General features: G+C 53.7%; 1 protein-coding gene across 2 annotated transcripts; it reads right to left on the bottom strand.

The window, feature by feature from the left end:
• Positions 1-1,812: 1,812 nt before the first annotated feature.
• On the bottom strand, positions 1,813-17,804 carry CARD10 (caspase recruitment domain family member 10). 2 transcript variants are annotated; one of them, XM_072923414.1, is made up of 21 exons: positions 17,728-17,804; positions 15,607-15,825; positions 15,147-15,284; positions 14,482-14,807; positions 12,466-12,648; positions 11,960-12,115; positions 11,715-11,840; positions 11,373-11,567; positions 11,136-11,273; positions 10,285-10,400; positions 10,002-10,042; positions 9,198-9,318; positions 8,549-8,729; positions 7,600-7,723; positions 7,007-7,247; positions 6,646-6,715; positions 6,200-6,299; positions 5,726-5,884; positions 3,657-3,778; positions 2,900-3,015; positions 1,813-2,672 (listed from the first exon to the last, which is right to left on the bottom strand). In XM_072923414.1, exons 1-21 carry the CDS (start codon positions 17,732-17,734, stop codon positions 2,465-2,467), a joined length of 3,087 nt encoding a protein of 1,028 aa, XP_072779515.1. In that variant the 5' UTR covers positions 17,735-17,804; the 3' UTR covers positions 1,813-2,464. The 2 variants fall into 2 exon arrangements, with proteins under 2 accessions (XP_072779515.1, XP_030118897.4); XM_030263037.4 differs by lacking the exon at positions 17,728-17,804 and having other exon boundaries at positions 15,607-15,920.
• Positions 17,805-18,851: the final 1,047 nt, after the last annotated feature.

Raw genomic sequence — 18,851 nt, 5'->3', positions numbered from 1 at the left:
CCCCCGGCGAGAGAAATCTTGCTCTCAGTGACTCTTTACAGGGGTTTGCACAAGGCTGTTACAGCTGGTAATTGGTGCCCAGGGCTGCTAATTGCATTGTGCCTGTTACCTAACCCGTGACTCATTCCTCCAAGCAGGCAGCCACCCACCCCCTTAGGAGGTAAAAAAAAGGTGGGCTGGGGTGTGCAGGGCAGAGAGGGTCATTTATGTTTGCCTTGGAGCCCTCTGCTCCACTTCTCACCCATGTCCAGAACAAGTTAAAGCTGGATTTTGAAAGCCTCGGGGGAGAGAAGCTGGATAAAGAGAGAGCCTGGAAGAAGCCTGGGAGCAGGAGAGGCAGTGCTGCTGCTTGGCTAGCTGGGCACTGCCAGCCTCCCTCCCAGCAGCCTCCCTTCGCCTCCCTTGCCCTGTGGCTGAGAGCACTGGTGGCCCAGGGAAGTGCTGGGGGACGTGATTCTTTGGGAGGGCAGCAAGAGCTAAGCTAGGAGCACAGCCTGACTACGCAAGGTGGAGGGGCTCCTTTTGACCCCCTTCAGCCTAGCCCATAGGGCTGGGGCTGGTTCCCAGTGCCAGCAGGGACACGAGGAAGTTTCAAGCCCTGCGTCACAGAGCCTCACACACAACGTTTTCCCTGAATAATCAAGCACTACTTTTCCCCAGCAAAGATGTAAATTCCAATCTTCAAATCCATGACATGATGAATGGGAATTTGTTTTGGGACTTGTCTTCTCATCAGCTCAACAAGAATCCCACTTTGTTTGCCTGTAGGGCAAGCACCCTCCCAGGGGACTGGCTGTGCTGGATGCTCAGGCTGCACGCTCTGGAGTGGATGCCACTTGGGAGCTCTCATCTGGAGCCCTGTGTACGCCAGCTCCCCCTTCTCTGAGAGAAGACTTGCATGGCTCCAGGGCAGAGCGAGGACTTTGCTCTACATTTTAGTGACTGCAAGTTAAAATCTTCGTTTTCTTTCCTCCCCCCTTCACTGTCGTCCTCATAAAAGACACGGGCAACTGGTTTAGAGCCTGAAATAACACCTCACAGGGGACTCGCGAAGATCAGCAAGTTAATCTTTGCTCAGAGCTTCACAAGTGCATGGCACCAGCAGTGCCAAACCACAGGGGCAAGGGGGACACAGAAAGGACCTGACTCTGGTGCTGCTTGCCCATCTTCTCCCACTGCCCCCAGCATCAGCTGACTGCCTGAGCTCATGCCCCAAGAGCCCGAAGCCTCCCAGAGCCACAGATTTCATTTTCCTCTGGCCTGCCTCAGGGAAGACCACCGCTGCTGTGGCTACCCAAGCCTCTTCCCCTTGCCAGAGTCCGAACCCACTCTTGGCCCCATGTCAGGGGAGAACCGCACCTTGCAGGGGCAATGTCTCCCCCTTTCTCCTAGCAGCATGGCTGGGCTCAGTCTCCTTGTTGCCCCCCAGGAGGGTGAGGTAGCCAGCTTGTAACTTCACACTAACCAGGGCATGGAGGGGTGCAAAGCTCTAGGGACCCCAGACAGACACAATTCAAAACTCAAGTGAACTTTTCCCTGACTTTCCTAAAGCACCCTGACCAACATCAGTGCTGGGGAGAGCAAGGGACTGAAAACCAGGGGCCAAGTAGAAAAGGGAGGGTACTTAGTCTGTAGCCCACTTAGCCTGTCCTCTCCCCACACTTCTTACTGCCCTACAAGAGCAACAGCAGTGCTCCCTCCTTCCCCTGGAGGGCTGGGCAGTTGGGTCTCACCTAAAGGAGGAGAAAAATATCCCGTTGTGCATCACCCATACCATTCCAGTAACACACAAGCCCACAGCCTGCCACCCGCTCCCATTATGAATGGTATTTAATTCTCCTTTACAGGCGGTTTGCCAATGAAAGGCTCCATTAATAATTTACAAGCAATAAAGAGTACAGCTCCTATAAAATGAGGGTTTGTTGCAACCTTAGTGTCACTCCAGCCGCAGTAGGTCGCGGGCGTATGAGCCATGCTCCCTGTGCCTTGGGGCCAGAGGCGAGGTAGATGGGAAGAGAGGCCCCGGAGCACACGGTGCCACCGCCAGGGGAGATGGTGGTGACGGGAGAAGAGCTTGAGAGCTTGAAATCTGTGTGAGAAATGCTCCTACGCAGCCTGATCCCACACACTTCCCCTACGTTCCCTGTCTGTCAATCTGACCACGTACAAGGGCAGCCCAAGGCGACAGGGAACAGCCCACAGGGGTGATTTCCACCACGATGGTGGAAGACGTCTTTCCAGTGAAATACAGAAAGCTCAGACGGGGGGGGGGCACTGTTATCTGTTACTTCCTGGCTCTTGGTGGCCCTCAAGGGGATGAGAAAGGCTATCCTGGGGGCCTTAGCTACCAGCATTCCCTCAGGGAGGAAGAACACTCTCCCTGGAGGGGCTTGGGAAGGCAGGGACCTCTGAGAGCAGCTCCTGGGGGCAGCAGGTGGCAGCAGCTGCTCTGCTACCCCCCAACTCAGTCATCACCCTCCTCAATCCACAGCGGGCGGGTTTGCTCCTGGAAGATGCATCCACGAACCACCTTGGGCAGCTCCTCGGTGTGGCTCCAGGCCTGGGGCTCCACTCGGGCCCAGGAGCACGGCAGGGCATGGAGAGCCCTCTCCACAGCACGGCACGCCTTCAGCACCTCCGAGTCCCGCTGGCCCGCCTTCCCCAGCAAGCTCCTACGGAAAACACAGGGACAAATATTACCCTTGGCATAAGGAGGTGGGGTGGCAGAACCACCCAGGAATGAGCTCACACGTACAGAAAGGAATTATTCCCCTCACAGCACCAACCCCAGCACACGCATCCAGTGCTCTCGCCTGATCCTTGTTCTGTCTCTGAACAGACCAGGGCTTCTCTCTCCTCCCGTGACACCCTCCATCCATGCGACGCCGTCTTTCCTCACCTGAGTCCTCTAACATTCTTCTCGGTGACCTCGACATGGATAACGATGGGGTATATTTCACTTTTAATTAGATCCCTCACACCCTCAACTCCCAGCTCTAACAGGCAGTGTTTATTCTGGAAAGGAAATTGAATAGATTTACTGATTTAAATGGAGAAAAAATAACCCCAGCCCCTGACAGTTACATTAAATCAAATCCCATACTGTGCAATATCATTGCTTTTCCAATACTAATTCCATTAAAAGTGAGATTTATAGGCAATGCCAATAGAAAAGGGGAGAATTAAAGAGCAGGGTCACCCACTCCATCACTGCCAATCCAACCCAAGAGCTCACTGGACCCCTCTCTCAGCCACAGCTCATCTTCACATCCTCTTTGTCATCACTGTCACCCACACTCTCACATTTCTGCCCTAAGGAGAGTTGTTACCATCTTGGTGAACATGAGGAATGTGAGAGCAGAGAGGTCACTTCTGAGTATGGCATGTACCTCTGCCTCCTCTACAAATCCCCATTTCCCATTTATTTTATCTGAGCTCATCAGAGACTCAGGGAAATGTCCATATCTGTTGCTCCACAACTCCACAGCACCTCGACCTGAAGCACTCTCCAAATTACACAACCCCCAAGCAAGCAGCTCCTTTTCTACCGCCACACCACTCTCCCTCTTCCCCCACTCAGCTGCCCCCTCTTCTCCTCCAGTCTGAATGAGCTGCCCCATCCTGGCCCTTTCTCCCCGCACCAAAAGTCTCAGCACCTTCTCCATTGCCTCCCGGATCATGTGGATTCGTCTACTCTCCCTCTGGTCCTGGGGGGCAGTTCTATACACAGGCTGTTCCTGAGCGTGGGTTGCACTGGGATCCCCTCCTGCCAGCTTCTCTGCAAGCCAAGAGGAAATAGGAAGAGAGAGATGTCAGCCCCTTCTCCCTCTTGAACATGCTTTCTACCTCAGATGACATGCTGGCTGCTCCACTGTTGCTTATCAAGTTCAGTGTTTCCAGATTCTGGAGAGCAAGACTAATTACGCAGCATCACACTTTGGGCATGGATCTCCTGCAGCTTTCTGGTAGGCAACAAGCGAGATAACACAGCTGAAGACACCTTGCATGGCAAGAGCAGCACCTTGCAGCAGCCTAAGCTGTCTCACAGACATTATCCACCCACTGCCACACTGTCCCAACCCCTCCCTAACAAAGCATGGCAGAAAAATAACCACTTTATCTTGCCAGATAGATTTTCTGCAGGGTTTGAGTGCTGCACAGGCTTATAGACAGCTCCTGTAAGTGAGCACTATGGCTGGGGAAGCAAGAGGAGTGGGTGTATGCTGGGAGAGTGGGAGGAAAATAGGGATGAGTTGAACCTCCTTTTGCTGGTGGCAGCCTGCTCAGAGGCAGGACAGCACACAGCAGCCAGCACCAGGAGAGCAGCAGAGAGGTGATGCTTGGACAGAGAACTGGGGAAAGAGCTGCATGCAGCATGGTCAAAGCAATGGCCAAAGCAAGGACAGCCAGGTGCCCCTGGTAACTCCCAAAGGAGGCTGTCACAACACACACGCCCAGACCTGGCTTGGGAGCTGCAGGCCCTGCATCCCATTGTGGCTGGGGAAGGAGCCAGGCTTTACCTGCCCGCCACACTGCTCTAGGCAGCTGCCCACACTGCCATGGATACATGAGGAGGCATCATAAAAAGGCTTTTAGGAGCTGCTTGTCCCTAAGATGGAAATAAAGTAATATTTTTAGCAGAAGGCATGTTTGGAACTGGGTCCAGAGCACGTTCCAGTTATCCCAGGTTCCAGGCTGGCTGGGCATCCTCTGCCTAGTGACACAGTACTTCCCAGGCAGACCTGGATCCTGCAAAGCCATGTTTCCTTTGCAAGCAGCAGACTCTCCTGGCAGATTGAAAGAAAATACAGGCAGCAAACAAAAGAGAAATGACTTGGGGCTCATGGATTATTTTTCTTCCCTCACAGCCAGCAAAACTAGCAGGGGACAATGAGTTTTTGCCCTCAGTGTATATTCCCAGTCGCAGTAAAAGCTTGGAAGCAGGTCCCCTGTGCAGTGTGAGGGGGACCCTGCAGAGGGCTCAGTAGGACAGGATATATGGCCAAGTCACTCAGCTGAGAAGCCCAGCAGCCAAAATTTTCAGAGCCATCCTTCAGCAAAGCAGAGAATTTTCACTACCTCCATCATTACCCCGCAAACAAACAAATCAACTCATTTTTCAGTGCTGCGGTTGGTAAAGGGAGAAAACCAAACCCTGGGAAAAGAGAGCACTGGAGACGTGAGGAGGAAGGAGGAAAGAGGGACTTGTCCTCTCTGAACATTCCCTATGGGAGAAATGCCCTTTCCCCAGCAGCCTCTTCAGCCGTGTGTCAGCCTCGCATCTTCTGGCAAAAGGAGGGGGATAACAGCACTGAGGCTGGATCCTCCTGTTCCTGGGCAGGAAGAACTGGCATGAAGTCAGCCTGCAGATCCCACACCAGCCATGGTTTTCATCTCTGGGAAGAGCCACCCAGAACAGCAAGGCAAAGCTACACCACCACCCACTCGAGGGAAGAGAGAAGATTCCCATGCCTCAGTGACCAGAAGGGAGGACTGGCTTCCCTGCGGGCCAAAGGGATAACACATGGTTACAAATAGCAGGGAATATCTTGCAGACACTCAGCCCAAAAAAGTGACCTGTCAACAGGTATTACATGGGAAGACTTACCCTCTGAAGAGAGATCTCATGGGCTTTCCAAGACTCCCATAAGACCATAACTCACCCTTCCAAGAAAAGAGCAGCTCTTCACTGAAACGGACTGAGCAGCTATGTATTGCTGCCTACCTGCTGAGCACACGTGGAAGTCCAGGCGAGAGGTGGGCAGGTCCAGCAGGTTCCTGATGAGCCGTGGTGCAATGCAGCTTGGCAATAGCACCACAGGACGGGGTGTCTTGACCACCACAGGGCGCACCAGGCTGTAAGGCTTCAGGTTTGTGTCTGGGTCTGGAAGACAGCATTGAAGAAGAGAAAGCCAAAGGTAAGAACACAGGAGACCAGGACAGCCTACATCCCATTGTTCTGTACCATCTCCTCATCCTGAATCATGGAGGCACCTACCAAACCATCTTATGTCCCAGGAGAGACCCTACCCCGGTTACAACAGTCACTCATGGACAGATACCTCGGATGTAGATCCCCTGCCTCTTTTCTGGGACTCCCTTGAGTTATGCAGCAGTTTATTCTCCAAAAAAAGTTGGACGACCAGGGGACAACTGGGTCTCCAAGGGTCACAGGGTAGGCACAGGGTTAACAGCTCACCTGAGCAGGGGTCCAGCCACAGCTGCTGGGGAGGCTTTTCTGGGCTCCTCTGTGGTTTGGATTTCACCAAACGCAGTTGGCCCAAGGCCCGTTTCTTTAGCTGAGGAGAAAGTGAGGGCAATTAGGCTGAGCGCACTGCCCTTTTCACACACATGAAGAACTGCCTACAGAACACCCTCTGGCAAAGAGGTTGGAGCATCATTACAAAAAGTAAGGGATTAGGACTTCCATCCATCCATTCATTAGGTTCAGTCTGGGAAGTGGGTAAGTGGTAGAAAAGCAGCCACAGAGCAGTAACACTGCCTGGCCTAAAAGCTTTGCTTACTAACCCATCTGCCACCTCTGTACAAGTTGGTTTACCAACAGAGTGGGGCAGATTGTCTCTGAGGTGGTAAGATGGCCATGGGCACACACCACAGCTCTTATCACCTGCTTCTTTGTCTTACGTTATTTTTGTGGCCTTTCTGCTGCCCAGGCATCTGGCGCTTCTCCTGGATCTTCAAAAGTTGATGGGCCCTGAAATGACAGAGAGCTTGCACTCAAGCAACTCCAGAAGCCCCAGGGACCATACCCTGCTGGGATCCTCTCCACCAATCCCACAGACCTGCTGAAGCATAGGCATATCAAAGCCCTCACTCAACCTCCCAGTCCCTCACAGGCTCCCAAACACTACCACACTGGTCCCTGAACAAGACTTAGTCATCCTACACCACCGAGAGGCCAGCCTGCAGCCCCAGGACTGCTAGGGGATGGCCAGCACAGACAAATGGGGCAGGTACCCCCCACTTCCCTCCTCACGTTGGTTACCTGCTGTAGTTGGGCACCGTGCCCTTGTCCAGGTCCCGCACGGTCAAGGGATCGACACGAGAGCAGTACCACTCCAGCCGGCCTCTGTGCATGGTGTCCGTGACGTGCAGGATCTCCCGGCACTTCACGCACAGCGCGTAGGGGTCTGACAGCTCCAGGAGGGACACGTTGGTGCGGATGTAGAACGAGTCTCCAGCAAATTTCTTCCCTTCCTCCAGGGCTGCCTGCAGAGGCTGGTAGCCTGGAGCATGTAACACAGGTCACCACAGGTGGGGACGCAGTAGACAACAGTCACCAATACGAAAGCCAAGTCCCCAGCACAGTTGTGACGCTCTGGATTGGGGTTGGGGTGCAGAGGAGGCAGACAGACAGAAGGTCTGTACCTCTGTCCTGTAACTCAGAGGATGCACAAGTCACACGAGAGAGGGAAAGCTACTGGAGCTACGGCCAACCCCTGTGTCTGACATGGTGGCCTAGGACCAAACAGGAGAGGAGAAAGAATAACTGAGATTAATCTCTAGGTTTGAGTGGAGGGTCTAGAAAAGGAGGCAGAGAGCTCAGGTTCAAAGGCGACCTAACTGCCAGCACCTTACCTTCTAGGTCAAGCTGAAAGATGAGACTAGACGGCTCATCCCAGTGCAGTAGGCTCAGGTAGGCAACCTCCCGTGTGCAGTTCTCCAGGGAAAGCACCTCTTCCTTCAGCGATGGCACTCTCAGCTAGCAAGGACCCAATGCCATTAGACCTAAGGGCTGGAAAAGCATGCACCCCCCAGGCTCCCTCACCCATCACAGTTACACAAAAGGTTTTATAGAGTGAGGCAGGTCTGGGAAAAACTATATCTGAGGACAAGGCATCCTCAGTCAGCCTCTGGCTCTCACCTCTGCCTTTGAAATACCTGCTGTCAGCCATCACCCAGTCTGGATGATGGGCTGTTGTGAAAGGAAATGTGTGTGTGCACGAACGTGTGTGGGAGCAGAAGCACTGGTTCATTTTCAGTTACAGGTGGGATATTAATTCAAGTAGTGCAGCTGTATTTTAAGTGGTGTCATTCTAGGCAAAACAAATGCCCTTCCCTCCGTCCAGGAGGTTTCTTCAGGGCAATTATTCTCCATAACTCAGGAGGGTCAGAAAGGTCTGAGAAATCTTGGTCCAGAATTGATTGGTTTGCAATGGGCATGTGCAGGATGCAGGATGCAAACTGCTCTGAAAAGCCACAAGGTGACAGACACAAAGGCAAAGGACACAAAGCTGTACTGGCATCTTAATTTTGTGACTCATTTTTGTTTCTCCCTTCCCACAGCTCAAGGGTTTCAGAAGGTCATGGCATTTTTACATGCACAAGTACACTGATGTGCCAGGAGACTTGGATGGGCGTTTGTGCTTTGTAAAGTTCTAGACAGGGAGCAGTCCTGGAAAATAAGAGAAATGGAGGTGGACTTCAAGCTGGATAGAGGTCATCTTGCACTGGGGATCACTCTGCACTCCTTGCATCATCAAAGGTGCTTTGCAAACCCACAAAAGGAGCCCATTCCCAGACTCACCTCAATGAGCCGGCACCCTTCCCTGAGTCCTGCTTTTTCAACCCGTGAGCCTGGCTTGACCCACTGGACATAAATTCCTGTTCTGTTCCCTCCAAGGATGGAGATGTCTGCTCCGAGCCTCTTCTCCTGGGGTGAGGGGTGGCTGGGATGACCCACACTAGTGAGCTGCACCACCAGTGACCTGGCAAGGAGAAATGCCAAGTCTGGAAACTGAGGTTTACTGCCTTTTCTAAGAGCCAGTCCCCCATGCCTTGTGTCCAGCTACAGGGTGTTTACTGCAGGACAGAGCTCATGACTCACCAGGGCACACAGAGCTAACAAAGCCCCACAGCCCCTTCTATCTCACCAGCCCCACCACCAAAGCCAAGCTGGGCTCCCACAGTCCTTCCCTACCTAGACAGATGCGTGTCCAGCCCAGAGCAACATCTCCACCCCTGCCATAACCAATAGCACAGTGCAAAAAACTGAAGTCCTGGTAGGAAGCAAGAACTATAGGATCTTCATTTCTCTCCTCTCCCACTAGCAAGAAAGGGCCTGCAACTTCAAGGGAGGGGCAGAAAGGAAAGGTCTCCCAAGCATAGTCCCTGGCACCACAAAATTCCCCTTCAAGCACCACCACAGTGTGTCCAGCTCAGAGAGCAGCAGTCACCTCCTGGCGACCTCCTTGCAGCTGGAAAGCGTGGATAAGCAGATCTCCGACTTCACCCTGGTGTAGGTGCTGCTGGAAGAAGAGGAGAAGGCCCCCAGCAAGGTGTCAGGAAAACTGCTGCCTAGGAAAGAGCAAAAGGGAGAGGGAGGACTTTACCTGTGCTAGTGCTGCAGGGAGCTCATGTTCTGGGGGTGGCAACGGTCTGCCATCCGCTCCTGACCATTTTCTAGCATCTAGCTGGGAAACTGAGGTTGTAGGGAGGCTTTGAATGGTCACCCTCAAGAAAAGGATTTCCCATGTTCCTTGAGAACAAGCAAATCTTCGTTCCCTTCCTCAGCATTTTGGTCAGAGGGCAGCAGCAGCCAGGGCCACGTGGATGTGCCCAGAGATCAGCCATCAGTACCCACCACAGGATCTGCCAGCACCAGTTGGCAGGATGTTCCTCTTCACTCCAGGAGGCTTACAACCCATAGCACAGGTAGTAGCAGTAAAAGGGAGCATCTAGTCAACACCCCAGGGCAAAGGTATCTCCCTCTTCTATTACCTACTCCCCTCAACAGCTCTCCATGAGCCAAACAAAGCTGATGCAAATAGCTACCTACTCTGCAGAGGAAAAGCCAGCTTTTCCAGCTGCTGTGCCTGAGGATATGGCACAGGGGATATGAGGGCCCATAGTACAATGCTACAGGTTCAGAGCCCTCACAATGAGCTGCACAAACCAGAGGTGTGAGGGAGGGTCAGCTGTCCAACCCCTCTACCCACAGCCCCCCACTCCTTTTTAGCCCATTGAGGAAAGCCCTGTACCTGTTGAATCTTCAATGCTGCTAAAGGAGCCACAGGACAAGCTAAAAAGAAGACACAAAATGGATCTGTAAGGTAGCAGCTTTTCCAAAGCCTGTTTGCATCCCATTCTCAATCTTAGCTCCACAGACCTCCCCACCACCCCAAGCACCCCTGGAGCCACCACACAATTTTCAGACAGCCTTTCCACTCAGTTCCCACTCCATGTTCTCTCCTAACCCTGCCAGGCATCTCTTCCCAGACCCCACAACCCCCAGAGAGGAGACAAGCAGCCCTCAGCAATCACCTTTTGTGGGGCATGCACCTCTCTTCCCGCTGCCGACGGAGGATGGAGCCGATGCAGGGAGGGAAGGGGAAGGTGGAAAGGCGGTTGATATCCTTCTCACTGTCGGGAGTCTCATCCTTGGGCACAGTGAGAGACGTGCTTGCTAACACCAACACCCACCACCATTTCTCCCCTCCCTTCAGGCCAGGGGAGCAAACAGCTCTTCGGCTCCCACAACCCTCTTTAGGATAATCCACATCCCTCCAAACTCCCAGGGGCACCTTGTTTTCCCAAGCAGATAGCTCAGCTAGAGATCCATGACACTGCATCCCCATTTTTTTGCAAAGCACAAGCTGTGGGAGCAGTAGCAGATGAATGGACTAACCAAACCTTGTCCTTATATTTCTGGTTTAGCCACCACGCACCCAGAGGTGTGAGTAACCTGTGGCCATATCAGGGTGCTCTGGGAAGACAGTTCACAGAGTCAAAATAAGAACCTGACTCCCTCAAAAACAATACAATGCTGCTATACGGTTCAAAAGAGTCTGGATTTCTCCTCCAGCATCATAAATTAAACAGCATTTTAGGGAGGATAGCATCTTACATGAAGCTGTTGGTTTCTAGGGTGTCATATGGAATGACGAGTTCTCACACACTTTAGGGTAGCATTTTATATAGATACATAGGCCAGTTTGTTAGAGATTGAGAGCTTTGCACCTGAGATCTCCTTACACCTTACACACCTCCCCATGCTCCATCTTCCACCAAGTCATAACCTCACGATAAAGCCACTCCAATGCCTGTGTGCCCTTCCTGAGCAGTGTCTCCACTGACCTCAGCTGAGGGCCAGCCTCACATGGTCAAGCACTCACCATGCTCTGAATGGCTGAATCCCCTGGGAATGGGGTAACAGAAGTCCCCAGGGTATCCATGAGTCCATTTGCAGGGTTGTCTATGAGGCTCCAGGTGCTGCTGAGGTTGGAGCAGAGGGAGTAGGAAGAGCTGCACATCTGGGAGAGAAGGGACTCCATCATCCCATTTGCATCCTCCAGAAATCAGTCCTGACCCCTTTGCCTTCCCTCTTTCCCCTTCCTTCTAGCCACCCTCACCTTGCTGAGGCTGCGGCTGCCTTGGCACCGCTGCAGCTGTGCCTCCAGCGTGCTCTTCAGCCCTTCTGCCTGGCTCAGCTTGCTCAGGAGCTCGTCCCGCTCCTCCTCCAGGGCCCGCACACGTTTGCGGTACTGGTCCTTCTCAATCAGGCTCTGGGAGTACTGCAGCTGCACCCCATCACGGCTCTGGATGGCCTGCAAGGAGCCAGACTGAATGCAAGAAAAGACACAGAACTGCACTGCTGATCCACACCTCCCACCCTGGCATGGCTGGACAAGATCCACTGGGGAAGGAGAGGTATCCAGAGCCCTGTTCTTGCTGGGCAGTCAAAAGCAATTTACCTGGTCCCGCTCTTTTTCAATCTCCTCCAGCTGCAGCAGCACCGTGTTCATACGATGCTTGTAGAGATCACAGTCCTTCTGCAGCGTTCGGTATTTCAGCTGCAGATCTTCCACCTCCTGGAGGTACTGGTAACAGCAAGCAACAAGCATTAGCGTTCCTGAAAGCAACTGCTTTACAGCATCCTTCTGCTCTATTCCAGGCTCTGCTTGGAGTGCAGGGACAGAGGCGGTGATGAATGCTCTACCTTATCCCTCAGCTCTTCGGCCCACTGCAGCTCATTCTGCAGCGAGTTGAGTTTCTGACAGAGATCCTGCCGGTCGTCTTGGGCTTCCTTCCAGTCGTGCTCCAGGATGTCCAGAAGGATCTGCTCAGAGCCTGGCACTGGGCCCTCACCGGGTTTCTAAGAGGCAAGAGGGCACTGTCACTGCACCACAAGCACCAAGGGAGCAACAGACCAGGGCTGTGACTGGCAGATTGGCACAGCTGCCACCATCATCCAGCATCAATCTGCTGTGCACTCCAAAGCACAAAGTCACACTTGTAAGCCCAACCAAGAATTACAGAGCTGGAAAAAAGCACCTGTCACTACTAGATGCAATGGCAGCCACCACAGCCAAGCAATATGCTCGGAGGATGGGACAGGCCGGCCCAAACCAACAATTTCCCCAACTTTCCAGTGGCTATGTAAACAGCACTGGAGATGGCTCAGGAAAGGAGGTGACCTGGAGCCTGCCCTGCCCTAGCAGGTACCTGCAACATGCCCTGCAGCTCCTGCAGCGATGCCGTGAGCCGCTGGTTCTCAGCCCGCAGCTCAGACACGGTGTCAGGGTGGCCCCGCTCCTCCGCCTCTCGCTGGGGCGGTGCCGACGCCTGTTTCTGCAGCAGGCTGCACTCCTCCTCCAGGCTGGAGACTTTGCATTTCAGCTGGTCCACCTGCAACCCAGGGAAGAAACAGTCTGACACACATGGCCCCACACCTCTGCCTTACTAGGAGAGCGAAGCAGAGGTGGTGCTGAGAAGAAAACAGGTCTGGAGGTGAGTAAGGCACAGGAGGCAACCACAGGCAAGCATATGAAGGAATATCCTGCTGCTGGGCAGAGGTTAGCAGCACAGCTGCACTCAAAAGCTTCTCCCTCAGGGAAAGGAGGAAGACACACTTGCATAAGCACTTTCAGGAACATCTCTTGGTGCAACAACTTTCTTGCTACCCTGGGGCATCCACAGGGCAGCTGGCCTTGACTGTGGGTGGACGTGGGACCTCTGGTGTGTTGCCAGGGCCATCAGCTGTGAATATCTCAGAGATTCCTAGAGCAGCTGAGAAACAAAATCACAGCAGCAAAATCCACTGGAGGCTACTCAGTGTGGGAGGCCACCTCTGGCCTGGGAGGTGTTTGAGGTTCAAGCTGCTGGAGGCTGCAGAGTACTACAGGGGCATCATCATTCCCTGGCCTGGCCTCCACCAACATGTCACAGGAGACAGCAGAGGTCAGCGACTTTTAAGAATAAGAAAGGTCCTCCCACACCTGTAATGACTGATCAGATTGAACAGAGAACCAATTTCACAGGTAAGTGAGGCTTTGAGAGGAAATTGAACAGGAGAAGCTTATTAAAGCCATCAAGAAGCACTGCCAAAATTGCCAAGGAGGGATTCAGGAACTGAATTACTTCTGTGAATCTGCCCAAAAGATCTACAATGACTTTTGGGGACCAGACACTTCTGGACCCAAGAGTCAGGAGGGGAAGGCAAGCTGAGACACTGCTTCCAGGGGGATTTCTTCAGCCCACAGTTACCTACAAATGATTCACCTCCCTGCTCCAAAGACGCCCAGGGGAGCTGGCATTGGCAGGAATACCTGAAAAAAGGCAGGGGAAGATCCTGCCACTGGTAGAACAGAATGAGGTATGAAAGGTAATCATAAGGCTGTGGGAGAGGTCCAGACTGGTAGGGGGAATGCCAGGAGGCAGCAGGGCACTTAAAAATACAGGCTATTAATAGGTTCAAGGTAGGGCTGTCCTTGCCCAGGCAGGAAATGTGTGCGTGTTTGCGGGAGGTGAGAACCTGGCAGTTGGAGTGCAGTGCCACGAATTCCTGCAGCTATGCAGGGCATGAATCCTACAAACGTCATGAGAGACATGAGGAGGTGGTGGGGAGTGGCAAGGGGAATGGAGTCTGGGCCAAAAGGCTCCTAAGCTCAGCAAGGCAGGCTGGGCAGCTCCAGGCAGCACACACACACACAGTGGGGGTGGCAGCACAGCCAATGGCCTCCCTAGGGAGAGGGAAATGCAAACCCTTGAAGGGGAAAAAGTAAATACAAACACACAGCTTGACAGCGTGGAGCTGTCTGCTGCTGCCTGTGCTGCCCAGAGAGCAGTGCAGGCAGCACAGGGCAGCAAGCACAGGCAGGAGCACACAGGGCATCTTGTGGTGCCAGCAGCCAGGCTGAGGATCAAGGGATGCCAGGGAAGGCATCAGCCCTGCTTCTGGCTCTTCTAGAGATATACCCCCAACTACACCAGCTGGCAGGAGCTGGTGATGTATCCCCAGCTGCCCCCAGGCAGTGGCGAGCCTCCTGCACTGAGCCCATGCCTCAGCCTCTCTGCAGGGCACATCCATCAAGAGCAGGATCACCATCACGCATCCTGTGTGCCATCAGCTCCTTCATGCTCGCAAGCCACCACGTGTGGACATCCGTGTGCATCCTTCTCGGCCATCAGACCCCCACCACATCCCGCTGCTGCCCACCCTTGTGCTCCCCAGGATCCTACCAGCAGCTGCAGGTCCCTGCTCCGCAGCACGGCCACGTTCTTCTCCTCGCAGAGCTGCGCGTAGCGCATGGCCATCATGTAGTTCTCGTCCTTCAGCCTCAGCAGCTCCACACTGTTGGACTCCCACTCCTCTCTCAGCCGCTGGCAACGCTCCTGCACCTTCAGGAGCTCCTTCAGCTGCTGCTCCAGCCGGACCTGTTCTTGCTCCAACGCCTGGTTTTTCACCTGGAGCTGGTGTTCCTTCAGCAGGTGCTCTTTCCGTTGAGCCCTCACCTTCTTCACCTCCATCATCAGGAACTGAGTTAGTCCCTCAGGGCCTTCCTCATCTAAGGAGAAACAAAGGAAAACCCATTCCTGGCTGCTGAAATAGGGGTAACCCCAAGAAACAGATTTACCCAATGCTCTGTTTTCCATCAAGAGGTGACAAATTCCCCTGAGGGTTTGCAGACCTTGTTGTCCCAGGCTTATGGCACCAGTCTGTCACACCTGTACACGTGGCCCCCTCCCTGCCAGAGGGGAGGGGGCCAGAGTACAGAACTGTCAGGATTCCTCACACAAAGCCAGCATGAACTCGTTTTTTACGCAGGCATGTGAACTTGCACAAAATTCTCTGGCCCTTCCCGTGCAAGCAGCAGCTGAAGGGAGAACAGAGCACCTGCTCCTACCCAGGATCATAGAGCAGCGCTGGGCTGGTTCCCTCCCCGTGAGCCGTGTGTAGTGCTCTGGGTAGTAAAACTCCAAGGATTCCAGGAAGGCTTCGTAGCCTCGCTTTCCGCGGCGCCGAAGGATGTCCATCAGGTAACCTGGAAGAACAGATAAAGAGCTAGGATGAATTCTCTGCAAAACAGAGAGAACACTGTGTAGCACCGCTTCATGATATGAAAATAGCATCTCCCTCAGATCTACTTCCATCCAAAAAAACGAGAATGGCTAGAGGAGAGAGCATGAGGCGAGAGCACTGCCCTCATCTGTGCACACACAGGGGGAGGCCCTGAGTACAGAGCACCTGGGAGAACAACCAAGCCGAGGGAGCAGCGCAGTGTGTGCAGCATCCACTCTGTGCCAAAACCAGGTAATCCCCCCCAAACCAGGCCCATCCAAGTGCCAGCTTGTGCCTTCTCCCACCTGTCTGGTTGCTCTTGCAAGGGAATCGGCACGAGTTCAGCACCTCCTCCTCGTCCTGCTCGTCTATGACGCGGCACTGGCGCAGGTACGGGGTGAGCTTGGCCGGGTTCAGGGAGCGGGTCAGCTGGTGTCGGGCACTCTCGATCTTCTCCCAGATGCTGCCTTCCTCCTCCTCCTGCTCTGAGAGGCTGCTGGCTTGGAGAGACACATTCTCCACGGCTGCAAGGATAAAAGGAAAGGATAAAATGATGAGGAATGATGGAGAAGCACAGGTAGAAGGCATAAGTAAGCATGGGACAACATGAGTCAAGGTATGATCCACTTGTCCAATCTTGCAAATGGGACTCAGATACATTAGAAAATATTTTACATAAAAATGGTTTCAGCAAGATCTTGAGTGTCCACCTAAAGCCTTAGATATGTAGAAGGCAAGTGGTACATAAGGGAGTTAGAAGCCTACATAGTAGGAAGTCTAGGGAAGATATCATCCTTATCTCTCAAACATTCTTAAATCCCCCCAGCTATCACACACCTTCTCTTTTGTCCCATCCCTGAGAATGGGAAACTGTCAGGACCATGAGTTTTTGCAGCCTGGGACATGCTTTCTCATACTTGGGACTGGAAAGTATCCAGCAAATGAATTCCTGGCACTGTGCACCAAGCATTGGTGACCAAACAAGTTCTTAAGGGCACCATCCCACAGAGAAACTTGGCCACAGGTACTGGAATCAGCAGGGAATCACATGGGCATATCTTTGGTGTATCTTCCACACAGCTCTACGGAGCCCTGAAAATATGTAGCAACAAGACAAGCACTCTGCCAACCAAATAAAGCAAGAGAGAACCCCTCAAGTGAACTCCAAAATGTCTCAGACCCATGGTGAACCTGCTCCATTAAGTCCTACAAGCTGTGATGGAGCAGGTATGTGCAATGTGCTCTCTCTCCAGCTATGGATCAACTCAAAAAGTGTTATCTGCTTTCACTCGAGAAATGAAGTCTGCTTCACAGGCCAGCACCAATCCTTTTAGCTGTCAAGGCAAAGCACAGCAAAGATCTCCTGAGACTTAAGATGCCATTTCTCCTCCAACGTGTGCATGGTTACCTGCTGCTGTGGTGGTGGCTTTAAGTCCAGCTTTGGTAGCCAAGGCACACAAACATCCCCAGGGGCAGGGCAGAGGTTCACATTCCATGGGGAAAGGAAACATCCTAGTCTTTTTCCTTTTCTTTGGAAATTTGGGGGTGGGTTTCTGTTTGTTGTTTTGGGGTTTTTTGGGTTTGTTTTTTACTTGTGGTGCAAATTACAGCATGCTATTTCAGACTGACAGCCAGCTCAACAAGGAGGATGGCTAAGAGAGCTGCACAAAGTAAATCCTCCAGAAACAAACACAGGAGGCTTGGGGTCTGATGGATGGAAGATAGCAGAACAGAGAATTGTTGACACCACAACAGATTCCCAGGTGTCTCATTTTCTGCACCAAAGAGTTTAGGAGCCTAAACACAAATACAGATATGGATTGTTCTACGTTGAATAAAACCACTGTGTTTCTTGCAGAAATTGAACTCTCATTTGAAACTCTCTTCACATAGACGCAAGTGAGTGTCACATAGACGCTAGAGGAGGACACAGCAGCAAGTCACAGAAGTTGAGCTGTTTCAAACTCCATAGCAGATTTGTCCCTTTAAGTCAGACTCTTTCTCCAAGAAACTCAAGCCGGCCGCACAAGTCGCGACCAGCTTCTCGGCAGGCAGGCTCGGCAGAGGTGGAAAGAGAGCGGGAGGGAGAGAACGGGAGGGGAGGGTTGGGCAGAAGGTTCCAGAGCCGGCAGCCCCGCTCCCGCCCGGGGTACCCCTCCCGCGGCGGGCGGAGGGAGCTCTTCCCTTTCGCCGCTCTGAAGGCGCTCTTCGAGAAATGCCGAGCCGGAGGCCATTCCTGAGGAGGCGGCTGGGGAAGAGGATAAGAAGCGCAGACAAGCCCCACCACCACCACCACCACTCCCGAGCCAGTGCGAAACTCCCGTCCCGGGGCGATGCCGACGAGCAGCCGCCGCCTCGGCGGCACAGGGCACCCGGCGGGGCTCCGCGGCCCCGGGACCCCGTTCCGGACGGGGCTCGCCCCTTACCTGCCATCCCCGCTCCGCTGCCCGCTCCGCTCCGCGCTGCCGCCTCGCCGCCCCGGCAGGTGTGTCTGAAGCGCCCTCCCCACCCCCCGCGCTTTCCCACCCTCTTTCCCTGCCTCCCTCCCTCTCTCCCCTTCCCTCCCTTGCCCGGCCGGCAGGAAAGAAGCCGGCACCCCCCGGGCTATGCAGAGCTTAGCTCTGCCCACCTCCGGGGGTCGCGGGGCACTCACCGGCGGCGGGGGCGGAGCCCCTCGGCCACTCCCGGTTTCTGAGAGCCGCCGGCTGCTCCTCACCTGGGCGAGCCGGGGAAGGGTTTTTCTCTGCGTGTCCTGTCCTAACCCACCTCGGTCCCCAGCCCCGGGACACAGCTGCTCCCCGGAAGGATGTGGCCCGCCAGCCACTTCTCTTCCGAAACGCACCCGACAGACCGGCGAGGGAAAGGGGTGCCCGCCTTGTCCGAGACCCTGCCCGGGCAGGATGGGGGTCTCTTCAGCAAGGCACAGCCCCCCTGCACTCTTCCACAAAGAAGAGACTCATACGGAGAGGCGTCCTTTGGTTCCAGGGCTGCAGAAATTGTAACCCAAGCTGTAGGTCTGGTTCTGGATGGAGGGGGGATCCAAGCAAGGGGAAAAAGTTGAGAGTGGTGGAAAGATGCCTGATCCAGCCCAAGAAGAGATCACAAAGGGTAGAGTTTGGCCCCAGTCCTCAGCTGTGTCCGTGAGTGAAACTGGGTGTGGAGATACCTCAGGGCAGTGTGATGGAGATGTGCCCCAGAGCATGCAGGGGCTTGCAACTTGGGCCTGGCACAGGCCAGGAGTGGATGCTGGGAAGCCTTCCTCTGGTCCAAGTGGCAACAGTAATCCTAGGAGGGGACCTGTGTGTCCACACAGCATCCCAAAGAGTTTACACAGAGTACCCTCCACACCTGCCACATACTCAGTTGCCAAATCTATGCATACCACTGGACAAAGAGGGCTCTGAGAGAGATGGAACTGAACACCAACATCAAGCTTCCCCCTTCAAGGCTAAGTTGTTTTTCATTTTCTCTAGCAACCCTATTTCACTCTCATTTCTTCATTCTCAGCTGTGTCAGACATCAATAGCCAGGCTATGTAGTGCAGGCTCTG

Source organism: Taeniopygia guttata, chromosome 1A, assembly GCF_048771995.1.
Source record: "Taeniopygia guttata chromosome 1A, bTaeGut7.mat, whole genome shotgun sequence".
Taxonomy (NCBI): Eukaryota; Metazoa; Chordata; class Aves; order Passeriformes; family Estrildidae; genus Taeniopygia; species Taeniopygia guttata.
This window is presented reverse-complemented; position numbering and strand designations above follow the sequence as displayed.